This window comes from Hypomesus nipponensis, chromosome 5 (assembly GCF_054491055.1).
Source record: "Hypomesus nipponensis isolate SF chromosome 5, ASM5449105v1, whole genome shotgun sequence".
Lineage (NCBI taxonomy): Eukaryota > Metazoa > Chordata > Actinopteri > Osmeriformes > Osmeridae > Hypomesus > Hypomesus nipponensis.
In genome coordinates this window covers 14,347,041-14,367,203 of record NC_140365.1, presented here as the reverse complement: position 1 = coordinate 14,367,203, position 20,163 = coordinate 14,347,041, and the positions used below count along the sequence as shown (strand labels likewise).

The window sequence follows — 20,163 nt, the reverse complement described above, 5'->3', positions numbered from 1 at the left end:
TGCTTGCGTGTAAAAAGGGCTATACAAATAAATTTGATTTGATTTGATTTGATTTGTATCATTGGGCCAAATTGAAAAAAAATCGGGTCCAGGACTTTTTGAGCTATTGGGCCATTTAGCGGAGAAATATAATAATAAGAATAAGAATACTAACAAAAACAATATGTTTCCTCCTACCCGAGGAACCCTAATAATAAGAATACTAATACCTCCTACCGGAGGAACCCTAATAATAATAAGAATACTAACAAAAACAATAGGTTTCCTCCTACCGGAGGAACCCTACTAATAATAATCAGACATGAAAATCCCTCACCTTTCGGCGAAATTCGCCATGTGTCAGAAGGGAGCGCGAGTGCATGGAAATATTAACGCGAAGGGCCTTGCATCACCAGTTTAAACCACCATCAGAAGCTGAAAGCACTCCTGGCCTCGGTGAATGATGGTTTCAATCATTTTAATATTTTAAAATAAATTAAGTTACCCAGGAGCTTTGTTGACATAGATTTAGCTAACGTTAGCTACAGCTTGATGAATTGAGTCATCGAGCAGGAGAGAACGCAACGTTAGCCAGCTAGCTTAAGCTCCGGTGGAAATTTCCAAATTAACGTATGCAGCCCTTAGTGCTAATTTGAGACAATATAAAGATGAAAAACCAGGCTAAGAAACGTAAACGTAATTACCTTCACCAGACAACGTTTTACCAATTGGACAAATGGCTATGTTTGTTTCAAGCTCCAAAAACTGGTGGGGCACGTTTGGGGAAAAACTATGTCCGAACAGGAGCTGTTTGGACCAATGAAATTGTCAGGGCGGGCTTTATATGATGATGGACAGATGACCAACAGTTACGTAATCAACAACGTCACAAAAGAGCGCTTGGGTTGAATTTGTTTTCAACAAACCACATATTACGTTGCTCTGATTGGTTGTAGGTCTATCCAATTGAGCGAAGAAGCATTTGTTTTACGAGTTCAGTTGAAACATGCCCTATAGTCACAGCCCAACGGAGAGTGATCAGACTCATATTCTGACGAGTATTCTGAGTATGACAACGTCAGGCTACCAAAAACTATTTTTCAGTCAAATCAGCCCAAAAAATTATACGCACGCTCACATTAGACCATTCAAGTCCCTAAACTAGCATCACATCAGGCACAGAAATTGCATGCATTAGGAGGACGCTCGCTGTGGTGGCGTATACGGGGCCGGTTCTGGGGGGCCGGTCTGGATCAAAGTCCAGGGCCTATTTTTACTCCCAGCCCTGCCAACCTGTACGCAATTTGTGTAGCGGAGACGCATTTTGACTTCAAAGTACGCTGGTACTTGTATTGGCTGTCAATCATGATGGAAGAGTAGACGAGTTACGTTACAGCATGTCCACCATCTCTTGTGGGGGTTATGCATTAAGCAATTTGTGGTGCCCTTACCACATTGTGCCTCATATACTGTAAATTTTTGACCCAGTGACAGGCTGGCATGAAATGGCTTGCATAATACTTGGTAAGGCGGCCATAATAATTTTTGACTATGGCTTAAGTTACGTTTCTCCAGCTCTCCCCAGGTTTGCAAAAAAGTATCAAAAAATTCATCAGATTGATGCTTTAAAATATGGAACATTTAAATTGTTCTTATGGGGGAGCATGCACCCAGACCCCCTTAGTCAATAGAGTCTTAATATCCTTCTCACCTTTTTCACCCTTGACCCGTTTTCATGCCTGAATAATAATAATAATAATAATACTAACAAAAACAATAGGTTACCTCCTACCGGAGAAACCGTAAATATAGCTACAAGCAGCAAAGGCGGATTCCTCCAAAACATTGCAAACAGGGCATGACATTGGCACCCGCCAAATGCGGATAGAATTCGGCTGTGGTGGGTAAAGCAGTCACTCTTACTTGCCACTTTGGCAGGTGGAATTCTACATATCTCTCGCTGTAATTTTTTTTATTGTAGTCTTCTCAAAACCAAATAATAAACTCATTGCAGGGTTCTCAAGCTTCACGCATTGACCGTGACTGAGACGCACACATTTCAACCAGCACGTATCAATTCCCCCTGTGTTAAACAGTCTCGGCCACTGTACGTTCGTTGCTAAGCAACATAGACGCGGGAACACACCCGAAAGCTCGTCTTGTGGGGCTTTTGATCAAACTTGAGGACCCTGCTCAGTGCAAGGCAAAGATTTTGCGGGAGGTTACATAACAGGTGTAGGAAAACCCGGAGGGCAGACAAAAAAGAGAAACTGGTGATGAAAGTGAAACCGAAAATGGAGACTAAAATAATTGTTTCTAAATATTTAACTGGATAAAATAATATTAAATAAATTGGTTGTTGTGTCAAAAATAAATTCTCTTTAGTTCATATATTTTCAATACATCTTTACACCCCGTTATATGCAAAGAGCTACTCTTTTTGTCTTTGTCTTAATCATTTGCATATTTTCATACAAAAGGAGTACCAGGGTCTTGAATCTGATGTGGGCCGCGATGGGTAGCCAGTGGAGGGAGATGAGGAACGGGGTAACATGGGAGTGTCTGGGTAGATTGTAGACCAGGCGGGCCGCTGCGTTCTGAATCCTCTAAAGAGGGCGGGTTGCGCATGCTGGGAGACTGGCGAGCAGCGAGTTGCAGTAGTCCAACTTGGAGAGGACAAGTGCTTAGACAAGCAGCTGGGTGGAGTGCTCGGACAATAAAACTAATAATAATAAAACTAACAATAGCAATAGGTTTTCTCCATAAGGAGGAATCCTAATAATAACTAGAACGTGCATTTCCTGCAGAAAATGTGTTGGAATGATGAATTTATTGATTTTTAATTGATGAAAATACAGAAATTAAAAAATACCCGCAAGCTGAAATGAATTTCAAAAATGTGAGTCACAAAAAAAAGAGGCAGTGTGGAAGCTGTACTGCATCATCTAGCAAAGCTAAGTGCTCAAATACAATGCGAGAGAATATTTTTGAACGATGTGAAGGAATCGAAGAAGTAGTTGAATTTCAAGAGGCAGTGTGGAAGCTGAACTGCATCATCTAATAAAGCTAAGAGCTCAAATAGCCTACAATGCTGGAAGGGCTGAAAGCTGAGCTGTTAAACAGAAGTAGGTTAGATCGTTGTAACAATAATTATTAAGAGATATAAGAGTTATTATAGTTGGGATAGTAATAGCAGTAGCAGATGTAGCCTATCATTGAGTGCGTTTATTCGGCTTTCTTAGTAGGATTCGATGTGTTGATTGAATGAAACATACAGCAGTAGGGCCGATACAAGAAGACACGGCGACACTTTGTTGCAGAAGGATGACGGTGCTGCAAGTTTTGTCCGTGGAGCATACAACGGTTAATAAAAAGACACATGTAATCGTATTATTTGCATAAACTGACAATTGCTAGTAATCAGATTTCTCATGGTCAAGTAAATGCACTCAGTGGCGTAGTAGAATAAAACAGTTCCATTAGCAATAGTTGTAAAATAGATATTAGCAGCACCTGCAGAGTCACCTCTTGTAAATTGTATCAGGGTGAAATACTGTCTGTTTATCAATCCACGTTTTTTTCCGTTCTTGTGTTCTTGCAAACTCGTTTGACGTAATCTTTCATTGCCCAAGTATGGTTCCAATCCAAAGAACACAAGTCACCAAGAACGCCAAAAATACCCGGAAATGTTCTTGATCCGCCCCTTTTATCGAGGATGCATCAGATGGTGACTTGGCCAGCGAAAATGCTTCTGATTCCCCAGAAGTCATTGCAAGATGTCAAGCGAGGCGGACAAACCTCACAACTGTAATTTTTTACTTTTCATATTTCAGCTAAACGGTACTTGTAAATCAGCATCTGAATTAAAATGTGACGAGAAATAGGCAGTGTAGTCGCTGAAAATGTTCTTATTTTATTGATGAAACGGCTAATTTGTAAATTTGCTCCAACTTTTCGATAACCTAGTTAACATTAGGTACTGTAAGTTAGCAAGGGCTACAGAAAATGTAAAATTACAGGTAGGGGGACCATTTTTTAGCTTTGTTATTTAGTTTTTGTAGTTCGTCAGTATTATCATAATGCTGCAAGTCCAGGAAAACCCTAACCATCTCAATTCATTCTCTGTCCTTGCGTCCTCGCAAGACCATTCTCGCAAGGACGCTTGCAAGAATGTTCTTCAAAAGAATGTACTTATGTCTCCGGATTGATAAACAGACACTATTCTACTGTCTTGTGACTCCACTAATCAGCAATCACCTGTGTGAGAGACTGAGTAGTGCGTGTCTGTCGTTGCCATGGTGATGGTGCAGCTATGATTGCTAACGCGCTGAGGGCAGAGACTAACAGAAATTTAGCTGGAATCCACACCTCAAACAGGTTAACGTCGACGCAAAACTATACATTTTCATGTTTCAACTCCACTTTAGGCCATAAAAACTGTCAGACAGCTTTAAAAACAACATTAGTATATAGGGGTTGAAGATTTGTGACATGACTATCTTAACAAAATATACTGTTACACACATACTACATCCTGCATTTTATGTGTTGATTTTGTCTATCACTCAACTCATAAAGAAGACATCTGAAGCTGAATCTTGCATTTTGAAAAACTGTAATTTATGAAAATCTGGGGGGGATTGAATATTTCTGATATATATGTGTATATAAAGATAAATATACACGTTTGTGTGGATATAAAATAACAATTTAAAAGTCACACAAGTAACTTTCTGGCCTTCCTTCAGCTGTCCCCTCAGGCGGTGGGCAGCAGCAGCAGCCAGTACGAGGCAGTGCGGTCTGCAGTGCAGGACGCCTGCACTGCCCTGACTGACCAGCGCGGCCGCAACGCTGAGCAGGCCTTCTCCAGGGCCCTGGGCGTACTGGCCCTCAGCACAGCCAAGGTACGCCAACAAGGATACCATGCTCGTTCATGGCTATGATATGCTGTCACATGGTGCCACTCAGCCAAACACCTGAGACAAACTATGGAACCATTTGAAAATGTTACATCAATTAGTAAAGCATTTATTTGTACTTTGAACTGGCATAAAACCCACTGCTCTAGCAAATTGTTGGGTGCCTATCAAGTCCGCTTTTATTAGTGTTGTGATAAAACTCGTATTGAAGACTTAGGCCGAATCCTAATACTCCCCCTTACCCCTTCCCCTTCCCCCTAGCCCTTAATTTACCCCAAGCCCTTGGTCCTCAACTGAGGGGTAAGGGCTACATATCCTTAAGAAATGGGACGCCACTTGGTTACGGGTACGTCATCTAGCACGTATCGATATCTCTAAAGCAAGTAGTGTTATGCACTGATATCAAAATGCGGGACTGTTGTGCAAATCAGCACTGTAACATTAGCGTACCAAACTAGCAATTTTTTTAAACGTTTCCATTAGGAAAATGGTTGCAAATATATATGTACAGGACTGTGTATACCACAAAACAACACTGTCATAATTTTTTTATAAATAAATTAAGCTGAAAATATTACATTTATCAGATTCTCTGGATGATCTGGCCACCATTGTTGCCGGTTGCGCAGTATTCACATAGCCCTAGGTTTCAAGTAAGCTCCCGATCTTACTGTGTTTTAAGGGGTGTATACCCCTTCATCTTAGCCCTACCCCTAGCTCCAAAAGAGTATTGGGACACCACTAGCTCTCACGGGAACGCGCAAAACTAAGGGGAAGGGGTGAGGGGGAGTATTGGGATTTGGCCTTAGTCTAAGTAGATATGCAATTAAAAGGTCTGAAACAGATCATTATTAAAAAGCTTGGTTTACATAGATTGCACACACGAGTCACAGCCATCTCCTTGTTGACTTGACGTTTCCACATACCAGACTTGGATACAAAAATCTTATCAGTTAGCTACATCCAGATCGTATGTCATAGAATGCAATTAGACAACTTTTTGTGTGAATTCACACGTCAATGATTGCATATCGCTTATGTTTAGGCAGTCGATTAGCTTAAGAATTTAAGTAAAACTCGTTAACTAGGTAGATATATGGATAATTTCAGTTGGTGGCCAGAAAGATGCTCTACAATTACAAAGGTTGACTTTGTTTATTAGAACGATGCTGGATCATGTGACCATTCAGGGCAGAGTGGTCCGATGAATGCAGGCCATGGGTTACAAACAGCCTTACATACAAAAAGACAAGTACAAATATTGTATGTATTTCCTGAAAGGTTGCAACAGGTGGTCAGCAAGTTTGACCTTTTAAAGGGAATAACTGTCATTATTGTAACTTAGTGAAACCTGTTCCTCTTACCCTTGGGACCTTTGTCTAAATGTATACTGGGGTTAATTTCACAGCATGACCTTGACCTCAGAAGGAGAGAAGCCTCTCATACAAACTGTATCAGCTGGTTAATTGAGCTCATCAATGCAAGGCAACTAGTTTACTAGATATCTATCGGGACAACTTCACTAGCATAGTATTAAGCTAGCCAAGTCTGTGAGACACAATGCACATTAGTGCAGTAACTTTAGTTTGCTCAATGATGAACCTGTGGACAACAATATTGTCTATACTGTAGCTTGTTTTATATGGCAAGCAACATTGTAACTTTGCACATCATGAATGTCCTAATACTTTCTATACCTTCTCCACCTCAGGATCTCGGTTTGTCAACTATTGACCAAATATTGTTGATTTATGGCCGTGCATTAGCGCTTGTGGAGATTGGCCAACCTGAGGTAAATACATTTTCTTTCAGGGATTATATTTAAGGTGCATGTCCAATTCTGAAAATCATGTTCTGGCGTTGTATCAACACAATATGTTCAATGTAGGAACTTGCTGAGGCTGAAAGGGAATTTGAGAAGATCAAATTGTTTGAAGAGAGAACGTTTCAGTGCCTGGTGTATTTTGGCATTGGAAAGATGTATCTGAAGTGGAACAGGTAATCAGGCCTCATACATACACATGCACATCAGGGTTTCCCACGGCAATTTTCAGTTAAGGCGGCCGCCTAAGCAACACACACGCCTGCTGACTTAACTACGTCATTATTTTATTTATTTTTTGCATTAGTTGATCGCACAAACTAGCCCCCCCTGGTCTGACGGCAAACCCCACCCTGACAACCTTAACACCAGGGTGGACGCGGGTCCTTAAAAAGTCTTAGTCTTAAAGCACTTTTCCTCAAAATAAGGCATTAAAAATAATTAAATTGTCTCAAATTCAGATTGGATGGGTTTTGTAGGCTATATGCGCTGTGTTATCTATGGTAAGATCAGAGTAGGGGTGGAACGATACATGTATTCGTACCGAACCGTATGGTACGGGCGTCACGGTTCGGTGCATGAAATTACACGGAGAATACATGGTATAAAAATAAACAAAACTCGCGTGCAATTTAATTAATGTAATGCGGAACTACTGTTAGATACTCGTGTTCTTTAGGAACACCTAATCTGTAGCCCCGCCTTAGCTCTGAAACTGATTGTCGCCGCCACCTGTGTAGCCGAGCTGTGCCTGAGTGAGTCAGAGATAGCTAGCAGCAGCAATACAGACAAATATGGCGAGTGCTGGCGACACACACGAGCTAAAGAACCCGCCGATTTCGGTTTTCCAGTCACTTAACGTTACTCTAGTACAGGCGAGAGAGTAGTGGATAGGACAAGGACTTCGTGAGGAGGTATTCTATGTACTTAATAAATAAGAGATGCTGTATTTTCAGTTTTATAACTCTTATTTTGTTTACAAGTTACATATGGAGTCTGGAGATTATGTGGGGTAATTACTGTTAACTACTTTACACACTTCATGCTGTTGCAGCTAGGACCAAACCTGCCATATTTAAAAATGAATTAATGAATAAATAAATGTCCACATCCATGCATTTAGACATAAATAAATGAATACCTGTACTAATTAATGCACAATTGTCAATCAATATTACCTTATAATTTGCATGTATTTATGTATTTATTTGTGTATTCATTTATTTATTCATTTATTTATTGGTGGCCAAGCCGCGAAGCGGCCAAGCCACATAAGTGATTCTACCTTTTCTTATTATTATTGGTGGCCAAGCCGCGAAAGCGGCGAAGCCACATAAGTGATTCTACCTTTTCTTATTATTATTGGTGGCCAAGCCGCGAAGCGGCGAAGCCACATAAGTGATTCTACCTTTTCTTATTATTATTGGTGGCCAAGCCGCGAAGCGGCGAAGCCACATAAGTGATTCTACCTTTTCTTCTTCTTATTATTATTATTACACTTCTTCTGTCATTGGAGTCTATGGCAGCCCCTAGAACCGTATGGTAAAAAATTGTGAAATTTGGCACACTCATTAAGCACAGTCCCCTCTTTATATTCACCAAGTTTCATGTCTCTCATTGGAGCACTCTAGCGCCACCAACTGGTCAAAGTTGGACTTGTGTTTACACACGTAACTTTTGAACCGTATGACCGATTTTCAAAAATGAGGTACCATTGGATTCCCTGGATCAAGACGAGTTCAACACCCTATGACGCCAATTTCCGGTTATATAGATTTTCCACCATTTTGAATTTTAAGGAAACACGTGTTGGGACGTCCCGTGTGTGATACATGATAACTTGTGATAATAGCCGAATTGATCCGATCGCCATTTTGAATTCATTGAAAAACGTTTTTTCTTTACTCCTCCCACACATGTTGTCCAATCTTCACCAAATTTGGCAGAGAGTATCTTCAGACCAAGCCTCACACAGGGTTTCCCATGATTTTTTGATTTTCAGAACCGTTTGCCCGGTACAGGCAGTCAAAATGTGCCATTAAACCAGACAACAGGAAGTTGGGTCGTATCTCAGCAAATCTTTGATGGATTCACACCAAACTTGCTGCATGCACTCGGAACCCTGTTCTGAGGATTTCTAAAGTGTTTTATGGGTCATTTGACTGCTTGGCCACCACATTGCTGCTTGCAGCTATATTTCATTCATGTATTCATTCATTTATTAATTCATGTGTTCATTCGTTTATTCATTCATTTATTCATTTATTCATTCATTCCTGTATTTCTTCTTCTCAATATGTTAATGAGATGTGTCAATCAAAATAGGTAGGCGGTATTTGACACACCATTGGCTAATCGTTTTCCACGCTTTGTATTCGATTATGTAGCCTTACATCCATCCTTGCTGTCATGGACAACATAGCCTACATGGACAGGCTGGCCGACCTTGTTGAAAACAAAGATTTAATTCACCATATATGATATTTGGATAAACAAACATGTTATAAAGATTTTACTACGTTAGTTGTAGGCTATCACTTAACACCCAACTTCACTACGCTGACCGGCCAACCATGTGTTTACCCCGATAAAAACGTAAACATTTTAAAATAAAAATCCTGATTGTTGATTGTCAAACCAACATATTTGTCCTGTGTGTAAGAGCGAGCTAGACAATCTGGCATATAGCCCCCAATCAAGCAGAAAAGAAATTTGTGAAGATTGACGACACAAAGTTAATCATCGAAGATGAAAAGTAGCTTAGTCCTAAATGGAGTTGTATGCCCCATAGCACATATTTTACAAAGACTATGGCAACAAAAGCCAAACGTTGCCACGTTATGTTGGGAATGGGATGCCGTTGCGACGGTTATTGTTGGAGCAACAAGTTGCCTAAATAGCCTGTAGCCTATGCCATGTTTATGTACATGTCAGCTTTACATGTAGAAAAGAAAATCTCAGAGAAGGTGAAAGGCTTGGTGACCGGCGTGGAGAAATGTGCGTCTAGTGTGAACAGCATCGCGCCATTCGTAGTATATTGTGGCGCTCCAGGGCGCTTCGCAGCCAGTGTGTCCCAGGCGTTAGCTAGATTGAATCTATGGCTCTGGATTGATTGCAATGTCTGAACATCAGTTTCCACGCCTACTGGCCTCCTCTCATTATCATATTGGGAACAATGAATGAATGAATGAATAAATAAATGAATATATAAATGAATGAATGAATAAATAAATCAATAAGTCAATAGATAAATGAATACAAAATAAATAAATACATAAATGTAAAATATATGTAACTATTGATTGACAATTGTGCATTAATTACTATATATATTCTTTTATTTCTGTCTAAATGCATGGATGTGGACATTTATTTATTCATTCATTCATTTGTAAATATGGCAGGTTTGGTCCTCCATATGCAGCTAGCTCAGGGGAGAGATTGTAAGTGATACAGCCTGAGACATACACAATTTAAAAAAATTGCCTTCTAGTTCTCAGTGCTCCAGATTTTTTTTTTTTTGACCGTGCGAGAATTTTTTACTCGTACTCGCGCATGTGCGAACTACAAATGTGGAATTTATTGGGTGTGCACAACAAAAGCACACGTTAGCAACGATTCATAGATACGACGATCTGGATAAGAGCGTCTGCTAAATACATGAATAATGCACATTCTAGTAAAAAAGCGATATCAGCGAGCCCTCATCATTAGTATCACAGCTAAAAGTCTAAAGTTAGGCTATTTTTCGCTATACCTAGACTATGAACATGTCTTAATACTTATTTAGCACTAGCGTTGCTACTTATTTAGCACTAGCGTTGCTGCTACTGTATCCCTGCCTGTTTGCGCTAAGTAGCACTAGCCTATCGTGTCGTGGTGTAGGAGTGGGAACCTATCTTCGCCCCTGACTGATCGACAAGTGCATCACACATTTAAGACATTTAACTAAGACTTGCATGTACAGTAGTTAGTCTGGAGCCCTGCTTCTGCATTTTTGTTTTGCTTTTCTCTCCTTTGTACCAAACTCGTACCGAACCGTGATGTATGAACCGAACCGCGACTTCAGTGTACCGTTCCACCCCTAAGTCAGAGCGTCGTTACTGCGCTGACAATTTAGCTACAATGTCTTTGGAAACGGCCCGTAAAACTAAGATTCGTCCCACGATGGATTCTACGATCAACTTAGGCTTGCGACGCTTTCGGGAAACGCAGCCCAGAGCGATGGAATTGCACGTGCAGAGCAAAAAACACGAAGACTACGTAAAGGCATGCCAGCAGCCCATGCAGTTGCTAGTTTCTGCTCCATCATTTCCACCGCTAGCAACGATGTCAACGCTAGATGTTACCATAGGAAATCCATAGCCAACAATGCCATCTGACCTCTGAGCAATTACACACATTTAGTCAATGTTCCTAAACTCAACCGATTATTGTCATTTTACTATACTGTTCATTTTGAACAGACATCAGTGTGTTTATTTGGAAAGATTACTGTATATTTCCACTTTTGATTTGTATTTTCATTGTAAGTGTGACGGGTATGTAACAGCTGTAGCCATCCTCCGTCACGATAAGGCTCGTTCGTCACTCACTGGGCTCGAACAAACGACCTCCGACTTGTTAAGCGTGACAACTACCAACTATGCCAAAGAAAACTAGACCTTCGTTGATGCGGGAGTCCTGTTACATACCTGAGGATTGAGTTTCACGGTTCTAACTCCGTTACCGTCACCCCTCTGAAACTCACTCCAGCGGCTAGCTGCGCTAACCTTGTGAATCTGGGTCACGGCACCTATGTGACTGGTATGTAACAGCTGTAGCCACACTCCATCACGACAAGGCTCGTTCGCCACTCACTGGGCTTGAACGCACAACCTCCGACTTGCCAAGCGTGACCACTACCAATCACGCCAAAGAAAAGGTAGCTCTTCGTTGACGCGGGAGGCCTGTTACATACCTGAGGAGCGAGTTTTGCGGTTCTAACTCTCTTACATAAATTTGGTCTTACATTTAATTTAGAAGTGGTATGAAAAGGTCTTAAGTCTTAAATTTAATTTGTTTATACCTGTAGACACCCTGTAAGACATTTTCTCCGGGAGACCCTGCACATGCAGGGTTAACTGGTGTGCTGGAGCAGTGAATAGTAATTCATGAACCCCTCTGTTTTTTCCTTCCCAGATATCCAAAAGCTCTGGAACAGTTTTCTTATTCTTTGCAGATGATAAGAAAGCAGATAACACCTGGTAAACTGTCTTGGCCCACAACAAAGGATATTGTGAAAGATACACAACCAGACTATTTCAAGGTTGGTGATAAACGGCTCACATTGGGCCTCATTTACTAATGGGTCCAGAGAAATGTTTTTACTTGCGCACAAAGTTAGTCCACTCTAAAGTACCGTCGGATTCATGACAGGTGCACACCGGCAATTTTGCTCTGACCTCTGTGCGTTTGTTAATGATTCTGAATTGTTCTAAGTTGATAGACGCACACTCTTTTATTTGCAACCAGCAAACTGCCACGCCCCCATTTCTCCATAGACAGAAATATGTTTGCCTACAGGTGTATCATGGTAAAAGAGGGAACATTTTTGGAAGAGAAGCATGCCCCTAAAGCAAAATATCAACAAACAAAAATTTATGACTGAAGAAATTTAAACACTATGTCCAAGGTGGAAGCCAGTAAAGGCACTCTAAAATTGTAGAAAACCAAACAATTACACTTCATTAATGACATTGTCACATACTCCATTGTAAGCTAGGACTGGGACAGTTTTTAGTTGATTAAATGATGACCAAAATTGATAAGGCTAAAATCAATTTCATGTTTATTTTAAATGGCCAATGCATGAATACATTTACCGTTTTCTATATTGTTGATTTAAGCCTTTTAATAAATGTAGTTTTAATATGGTGTACTGAGGGGAAAAAGGAGTGTCTTTGTTTTCATAATGAAAGGCCTTTATCATTTATGTGTACTCGTGCTGTAAGGCTGTTGAACAAATTCAGATGAGGAAATGTTGTTGAATCCCGATTTTGTCAAATGTTTGCACGGTTCAAGCACAGATTTGTGTGTACTCAATGTTGTGAATGAGACCCAATGTCATCATTAGATGAAATACAGTACAAGGATTGAAAGTTCATGTAAAACCTTTATTACAGTGGAGTTGGAAAGACACCAATTTGAGAATAAACTTATTTTGTTGATTTCTTTGTTTGATCCATCAGGGTAGTCTGGAGACATATATTGAGATGTGCAAGTTTCCCCCTAAACCAGATGCAATTTGCCGGTATTCCAATTGTGCTGGCCACTCAAAACTGGAAATCTTCTTTACGGATCCAGATTTTAAGGTAAACAGGCTAACCAAGTAGAATACAGCTCAATCCAACTTCTAATCATGAAAAAAGGTTTTCAAGTCAACAATCCATCCAACACTTAACATCTGTCTTTACTTCCTAGGGTTTTATTCGTGTTTTTTGCTGCCAAAATTGCATTGTTGAGTACCATATCAGCTGTTGGAAGACGGTGAAAACCACCTCCTTCTCTGATAGGAATGAAAAGGTAAAGTACTACCTCTTTGAAGTTGTAAACATTCAACAGGAATCAAGGAAGTTCAGATTGAGTAAACTCACTTGCAGGGGCACATCTTTCACCATTGGGATTGTTTTAACATCCACAGGAATTCCTGCTGGACATGTGCTTTACACCTGACTGCAGGGGTGTCATCTGTAATATTCAAATCTATGGTTCAACAGGCATTTTGAAGTGTAAGGTAAGGTGTCCCTCTGGACTGGATAGTGCAGTGTTTGCCACACAGACTAATTTTGTGGCGTTGCGCCACAGAATCAACACCGGCCGCCACATTGCGTTTCCTAAAAATATATTTAACACTATTTAGGTTAAAACACGCAGCGTATTCGTTCAGCTGCATTTCTTTCCCTGCTATCCCTCTATCTCTTTGTCACTCACGCACAGTCACAACGTCAGCACACGTTAGCAACGATGCATACCTATGCCGTTCTAGACCGACAGCTTTTTGCCTTCAGCATTAGTGCCGTAGCTAAAGATCAAGGAAAGTTGAGGCTACTTTTTGCTAGGTAACTACGAACATGTCTTTATCGAAGGTTCCCCTTCGTTCTTTTGGTGAGAAGTCTCAGGAGCCTAGCTACTTACCCAGTGTCATGGAGCCGACCAGTTAAATAGTTATTTAGCACTAGCGTTGCTACCTGCATATGCAGAAATGTGTTTGTTGTTGTTGAAGGTGTGAATCATTTTGGATTAACATTTATATAATAAAATTCTGTGTAAGGAATTATTAACAAATGAATTATTTTGACCCCCCCCACCCGCCACAAACAGCTTTCTAATCTGTGGGAAACACTGTAGTTTACTGTTGTTATTGTCGTGAAACAGGCATTCATGTGAATCTCTTCCCTTTCATTCCAGTTTGAGGCACCTGTCACAAAACCTATGGGTCCGGTAAAAGTCAAAGTAAATCAGACATGTACCAGGTGGGTGGAGTCATTACATTGCTGTTCACCAAACTTGTGGTTTCACACTGTGGTATCCTCCATCATTGTTTTTTTTGTTACTCCTCAGTCTCAAGAAGTTGAAGTCCAAAGAGGATCGTAAACTCAGGAGGAAGCAACACAAACAAGCAAACTCTCAGACTCAACCAGACCAGAATGACCAAACACCTTTGGAGAAGAATGACAACACCGCAGTGGAGCCTGAAAAGAAAGGTATGTGTATCTTAAACCCAGCTCCTGTAAAATGCACGCCAGATGTTGTCTTTGCATTCCGCACTTGTAATCACTTTCATCCACGTGCAGCAGTTGTTGAATGCCTTTTTACTGAAAGTAGAATTAAAACATCATCATCATCCCTCTACCTCCCTAGCTCCCTCCTCTACGTGGCTGCTATGCAGGGACCACATCCTCCTGCAGATCAATGACAACCGCAAGCTTCTCCAGGACGAGAACAGCTACAACGTAGCTGCCCTACTGAGGAGCCTGAAGCCATGGATAGACCTGGACCACCAGAAGGGCAGTGCGCTGGTGCCAGGGGCCAGCGACAGGCCCCAGCCTGAAAGCCTGTGGGAGGTGGCAGAGCTGCTGCTGGAAAGAAAGAACCGGGTGTGGGGCCGTGTGTTTATCCACTCCCTTAGTGGCAGCCCTAACACCAGCCCCAGGCTGCACGACTGGGCCCTTCAACTGGACAGCGCCGGTAAGCACAACTCCACTTGTGTTACTGCAGCTGGTGTGTTCACATCGCAAGCTGTTCAGCTCAAACGTAGGATACTTTCCACAACAGAAAGTTGATATAATATAACCTACTTTAAGGGCCTGCAATAACGCAATTTGCTCAGTGTGGAGCTTTAGCGTTAGACTGTAACGCTCCCGTATGCAATTCAATAGAAGATGCGACACAGTGATTATGAGAATATTGGAGTGCAAACCAAGCTGAACTAGCTGGGTGTGGGAACTTTTTACCACACTTTAAACAAGAAATGCTGCCGTGTGTTATACATGCCTGTCATATGAGCACAATGTGCATGTTGGAGCATTTAAAGTGTAAACATCCAGTCACAAGAGGAAACTGTATACAACTAGGCAGGATAGCCGTTGTTAGCGACACCAGTTGATTAAAACAGGCTAGTTGTATATAGGGCTGCAACTAACGATTATTTTAGTAATCGATTAATCTGTTGATTCTTTTTTTGATTAATTGATGAATCGGATAAAAAAAAACCAAAGCATTAATTTCCAACCCTTTTATTCAAAAACAGAACTGACAGTGCAAATTCACAGTGCAAAACATCTTCAGAATGTGCACAAACAGGCACACAATTTTGAAAAAGTTATTAATATTAGCGTGGATTTAATGCTATTTTCAGAGATGAGCAATTTATTTGAGTTTTGTTTAAAACATTTTTGAAAATGGAAAGGTTGTGGAAGTAGGCCAGACTTTATTAAAATAATCTGGTATGTATGATTTTTTGATACATTTGAAAAAAGTTAAAGGTCACATGACATGCTGTTTTTGGAGGCTTTTATATAGGAATTAGTGGTTCCCTAATACTGTATCTGAAGTCTTTTTCCCAAAATTCAGCCTTGGTGCAGAATTATAGCCACCATGGGTAGTCCCACAATGAGCTTTCCTCAGAACGCGCTGTTTCTGTGTCTGTAGCTTTAAATGCTAATGAGGAGGAGAGAGGTGGCACCATGCGCTAATGTTTACAGTGGTTGTATCAAAATGGCTCGTAGACCCGTTGCTGTAAGATGCCTCGAATTTGCCCATTCTCATTTAATAACCCTGGTTTGCAGAGCTGCACACTCAGTCATTTCAATGTGGGGAAAGGCGGATATCGCATGCGCCATAACACCAACAGCAGAACGTTATCCACATAACAACGAAGCGTACAACACTGCATTACAGAATGTGTATTCACACACATACTTGATGCTATCTACCTTTACATTAGCGAAAGTACCTCAGCTGATGGCTGCAGAGCTAATGTTACAGCCAGATTCTAAGGGTAGCAAGATAGGTAACCATATCGCAAGCAACAAAATGATATAGCGTTAGTTGACTTACTTGTCCGAGGTTTGAATCTGGACCAAGGAGTTGGCTACTGATCCAGAATTTAATTTCAGACGGTCAGCATGGCTAACTTTGTATTGGCTCAAGTTAAGGAAACAGTGGTGGCTGAAATGTTTGGCGCAGACATGCAAAACTTTGAACAGGTTGTGTCGGCGCATTTCCAGCGAAAATATGTGCACAGGCTCCTTGTGACGTCAAAAGGAGCAGAGTGTTTGAGCCTTCATTTTATCCAAGGCGGAGAAGAACACCCTGGGCTTAGTTTACACCTATCAAAAATTATAGCCACTGGGGCACCAAAGGCAGGCTAGGGGAACTCATATTAATGTTAAATAACCTCCTAAATTTAAGTTTTCATGTCATGTGACCTTTAAGATTTGCGAGGATTAAACTATTTTCAAAGATCAGTGATTTTCTATCATTTTATTTGAAACTTAATTGAAAAAGTAAAGGCTGTGGAAGTATACCAGACATTAAGATACTCTGGTGTCTGTCAGAGGTTTTATATTCATACAAATATTATAAAAGTCTATATTTTTCAAAATGGTATGGGTAGTTTTCACCCGGTCCCTAGCGCGACGTTGCAAATTAACGTCTTCCGAATGTGAGATGAATGTCGAATATGAAACTAACTTCACCCTGGTCAATTAACACACCTTTTCGACGTATTTAGTGTGAAATGCTCCCACACCTTGGATGACTTAGGTCGTACTGATTTCTCCGCCATGTGTTTCAGAACAACGTTACTCAACAACGTCTATACGATGGTCTTTCCTCTACCTCCGCTTTGCTCCGCACTCAACTAAACTTTTTAAATACTCAAACATCTCCGCGACTTATTGAGTGGTGTAAGATCGCGCGACACAACGAATCGAAAACGAAATTCGTTGTCAACGCTTTTAATAATAATTTTAATCGATTTAATCGTGCCAGAGTGCCAGAGTGGGACACATTTTCAGCCCGGGAGTGTAATGGCCATGGAACATATGAACCTAGGACGCAGTTAAGGTTTTGATGTGAGTGCAAAATAGTTTTTTGAACTTTATGTAATATAAACATTACATTGGACTCGTATTGTTACATTTTCCGTAAATTAAAACCCACATTTTTATCTGAAAGATTCAGGGCTTCTGAGAAAACATATTTTTCCCACCCTTGCAGGAACCTAGATTTATGAAGTGACAGATCTTTCTTTTTTTAACATGGCCTTTTCAGTTCCTCCTGGCATCTTTTTCCCATCCATTTTATTATTTTCGAATCAGCTTAATCTTGCTAACTCCTTCCACAACAATAAATGATGGTTTAGGGTTGTCTCCAGGGTTTTTCCTGGGTCAAAATGGGTCTTCGGTGCTCAAAAAAAAAAAAAAAGTGTATATATATTCTTTTTTCCTAATTTTTTCTAATCAATGTATTAATTCCCAGGTATTTATTTCCCCCCCCCCCTGCCGCCAAAACTAAACCTATATTTCGGAACAGGTTAATGTAATAGTCTAAAACCTGATGTAAGCACATATTTTCGTCCTATTTCTGCTAGCAATAGTTAGGCTACTTAACCCGTTAATTAGTAGCGTCAAGTATATGTGATTGTTCGAAAGCGGGCCCCACAGAGTACCGTCACACATGTGATTCTGAACATTCCAACCGACTATTTTCCGATAGACAAAAACTATATGACAAACGCTATAGTATGGCTTCAAAATGTACAATTAGGAGGCTAATAAGTAACTCTAGCAGGTAGTAGCAATGCTACGAGTATTATGCTAGGTTGCTAGGTAACGGAAGCTAACTAAAGCTAGCTAGCTTTCTTTTGGAAAAAATAACTCACTCTGGTGGCAGCGTCGGTAACATTTAGAACTCACTCCTCTAAAGGTTAAAGACACCTTACACTCATAAAGTATGTTCTAAATGGCATAAATGCTGCCAATTTATAATTGACGTAACAACTTATTGTAAATGGTCAGTAGCCTAGCCTATTGATTAAGGTAGGCCACTCTGAAGCATGTACACTGCCTGCTTCATTTGATCTCAATAGGCTAAGCATTCTGTAGCAAATAATAACAGTAAACCCACTTTTTATTAATTAAAAATACATAATAAGCATAATAATGCACCTACAATACAAACCTGAGCAAGGGCAGCAATTGCTATCGAATCAACAAATGTGCAATTTAGCTAGCAGGGAAAGAAAACAAACAACGAAAATCACCAGTTAACTTTTTGCAATTTGCAAGAACTATAGACTTATACAATAACAGGCTTAAATGAACTGACAACATAAGTTATACAACTTACAGTTCTCAAGGACACACACACGCAAGGACGCACACACCAATCTCAACTGCGGTGTGTGAAGCGGGGTCAGATGGCTGAGTGGTTAGGAAGTTGGGCTATTAATCAGAAGGTTGTTGGTTTGATTTCCGGCCGTGCCAAATGACATTGTGTCCTTGGGCTAGACACTTCACCCGACTTGCCTCAGGGAGAATGTCCCTGTACTTACTGTAAGTCGCTCTGGATAAGAGTGTCTGCTAAATGACTAAATGTAAATGTAAGCGTGTTAGAGATGGGCATAATTAATCAATGAATGATTATCGATCATTAAGAATTTAGTCAATGACATTATTTGTTCATCGATAAAACTAATGCGTGTTCTGTTGTGTAGTGTGAGTCTTGAAGGAATGCAATGGATTTTGCTATGTGGCAGCAATTAAACATTTTACCAAACGAAGCCAATGTTTGGGAAAAAAACGCCACAGGCCTACTCAGTTGCCGGCGAGTTTCCATGTATTTCAAAAGTAAACATGAACAGGTCACGGTGAAGTGTAGCGTGAGACCATTTTGACTTAAAAATTACTTTGTTCCCTGCCAACACTGCAAAGCTGAGTATAAATACAACTCCTCCATGACTCAAATGATGTTGCCTACCACTTGAAGAACATATATCCGACCCTGGTTAGTGGCGGTGCATCCTGCTCTTGGTGTTAGCACGGAGGAGCTGTGATGCACAACGAGCAGAGAAAGTTACCCAACGGATCTGTAAGTCCATCGAGATGGATATGCTACCCTTAAGTATTGTTGAGGGCGAAGGTTTTAATGAAGCTTTGTTAATTAGCCGGAAAAAAAACAAGGGTCAGTTGTGTTTGAGCACCGGCTTCTAGCTGTCGGCTCCGCTTCTAGGAGTTACAGAAATAGTTGTTCTTCTTTTAATAGCTACAGATCTCAATGCGGAAACATGTTTTTTCTATTTTCACTGCATTTTAATACAGCCTATAAATAGTGAATTTTAATATAAACATTTTAATGATTTATCGAAAATCAAGTGTAAATTCTCCCGACAATCGATTAAGACAATTTAATTGAATTCCCATCCCTAGTCCGTGAAATTCTCCGACATGCACTCTAACAATCACTGCCGATAGACGGCCTATGGCAGAAATGTAACCATAGAGGAAACACTGCACTATATATTATCATTCCAGGTTAAGAATACCAACGGAGACTGCGTTGGAAATCGTAAATCAAACTTTTGTCAGCATTTTGAGTGGAAGTTTCATTTGCATTTGTACAGGTGTATTCGTGCACGTCGGGCTGGCCCTCGCAGCGGAACGACAGTTTAGTGACCACTCTGTCCATTCGCGCACCTCACAGTTGTGTATTGATCATACAAGAAGACACGTTTATCAACTCGATTACTATTGATCAAAACGAGGGTTCGGCTGTAGCCTACTTGAGACATACTATTCAGAACATTTTCGCCGACATGCATTGCAGCAAAAACCCTGGCCTCCATGAAAACAACCTAGGTACACGCACTTGTTTGAGAAAGAGATGAAGCGCAAAAAG

General features: G+C 40.6%; 1 protein-coding gene across 6 annotated transcripts in view; it reads left to right on the top strand.

Annotated features, from left to right (window-relative positions):
- Window positions 1-20,163, top strand: part of ttc3 (tetratricopeptide repeat domain 3) — a 71,134-nt gene that overhangs the window by 27,700 nt on the left and 23,271 nt on the right. For all 6 annotated transcript variants that reach the window (XM_084698247.1, XM_084698249.1, XM_084698251.1 and 3 more), the window contains exons 18-27: window positions 4,728-4,883; window positions 6,610-6,690; window positions 6,787-6,896; window positions 11,902-12,028; window positions 12,951-13,073; window positions 13,183-13,284; window positions 13,403-13,495; window positions 14,170-14,234; window positions 14,323-14,465; window positions 14,623-14,949. In XM_084698247.1, the coding sequence (XP_084554373.1) occupies window positions 4,728-4,883; window positions 6,610-6,690; window positions 6,787-6,896; window positions 11,902-12,028; window positions 12,951-13,073; window positions 13,183-13,284; window positions 13,403-13,495; window positions 14,170-14,234; window positions 14,323-14,465; window positions 14,623-14,949 (1,327 nt within the window). The remainder of the gene's footprint in view (window positions 1-4,727; window positions 4,884-6,609; window positions 6,691-6,786; window positions 6,897-11,901; window positions 12,029-12,950; window positions 13,074-13,182; window positions 13,285-13,402; window positions 13,496-14,169; window positions 14,235-14,322; window positions 14,466-14,622; window positions 14,950-20,163) is intronic.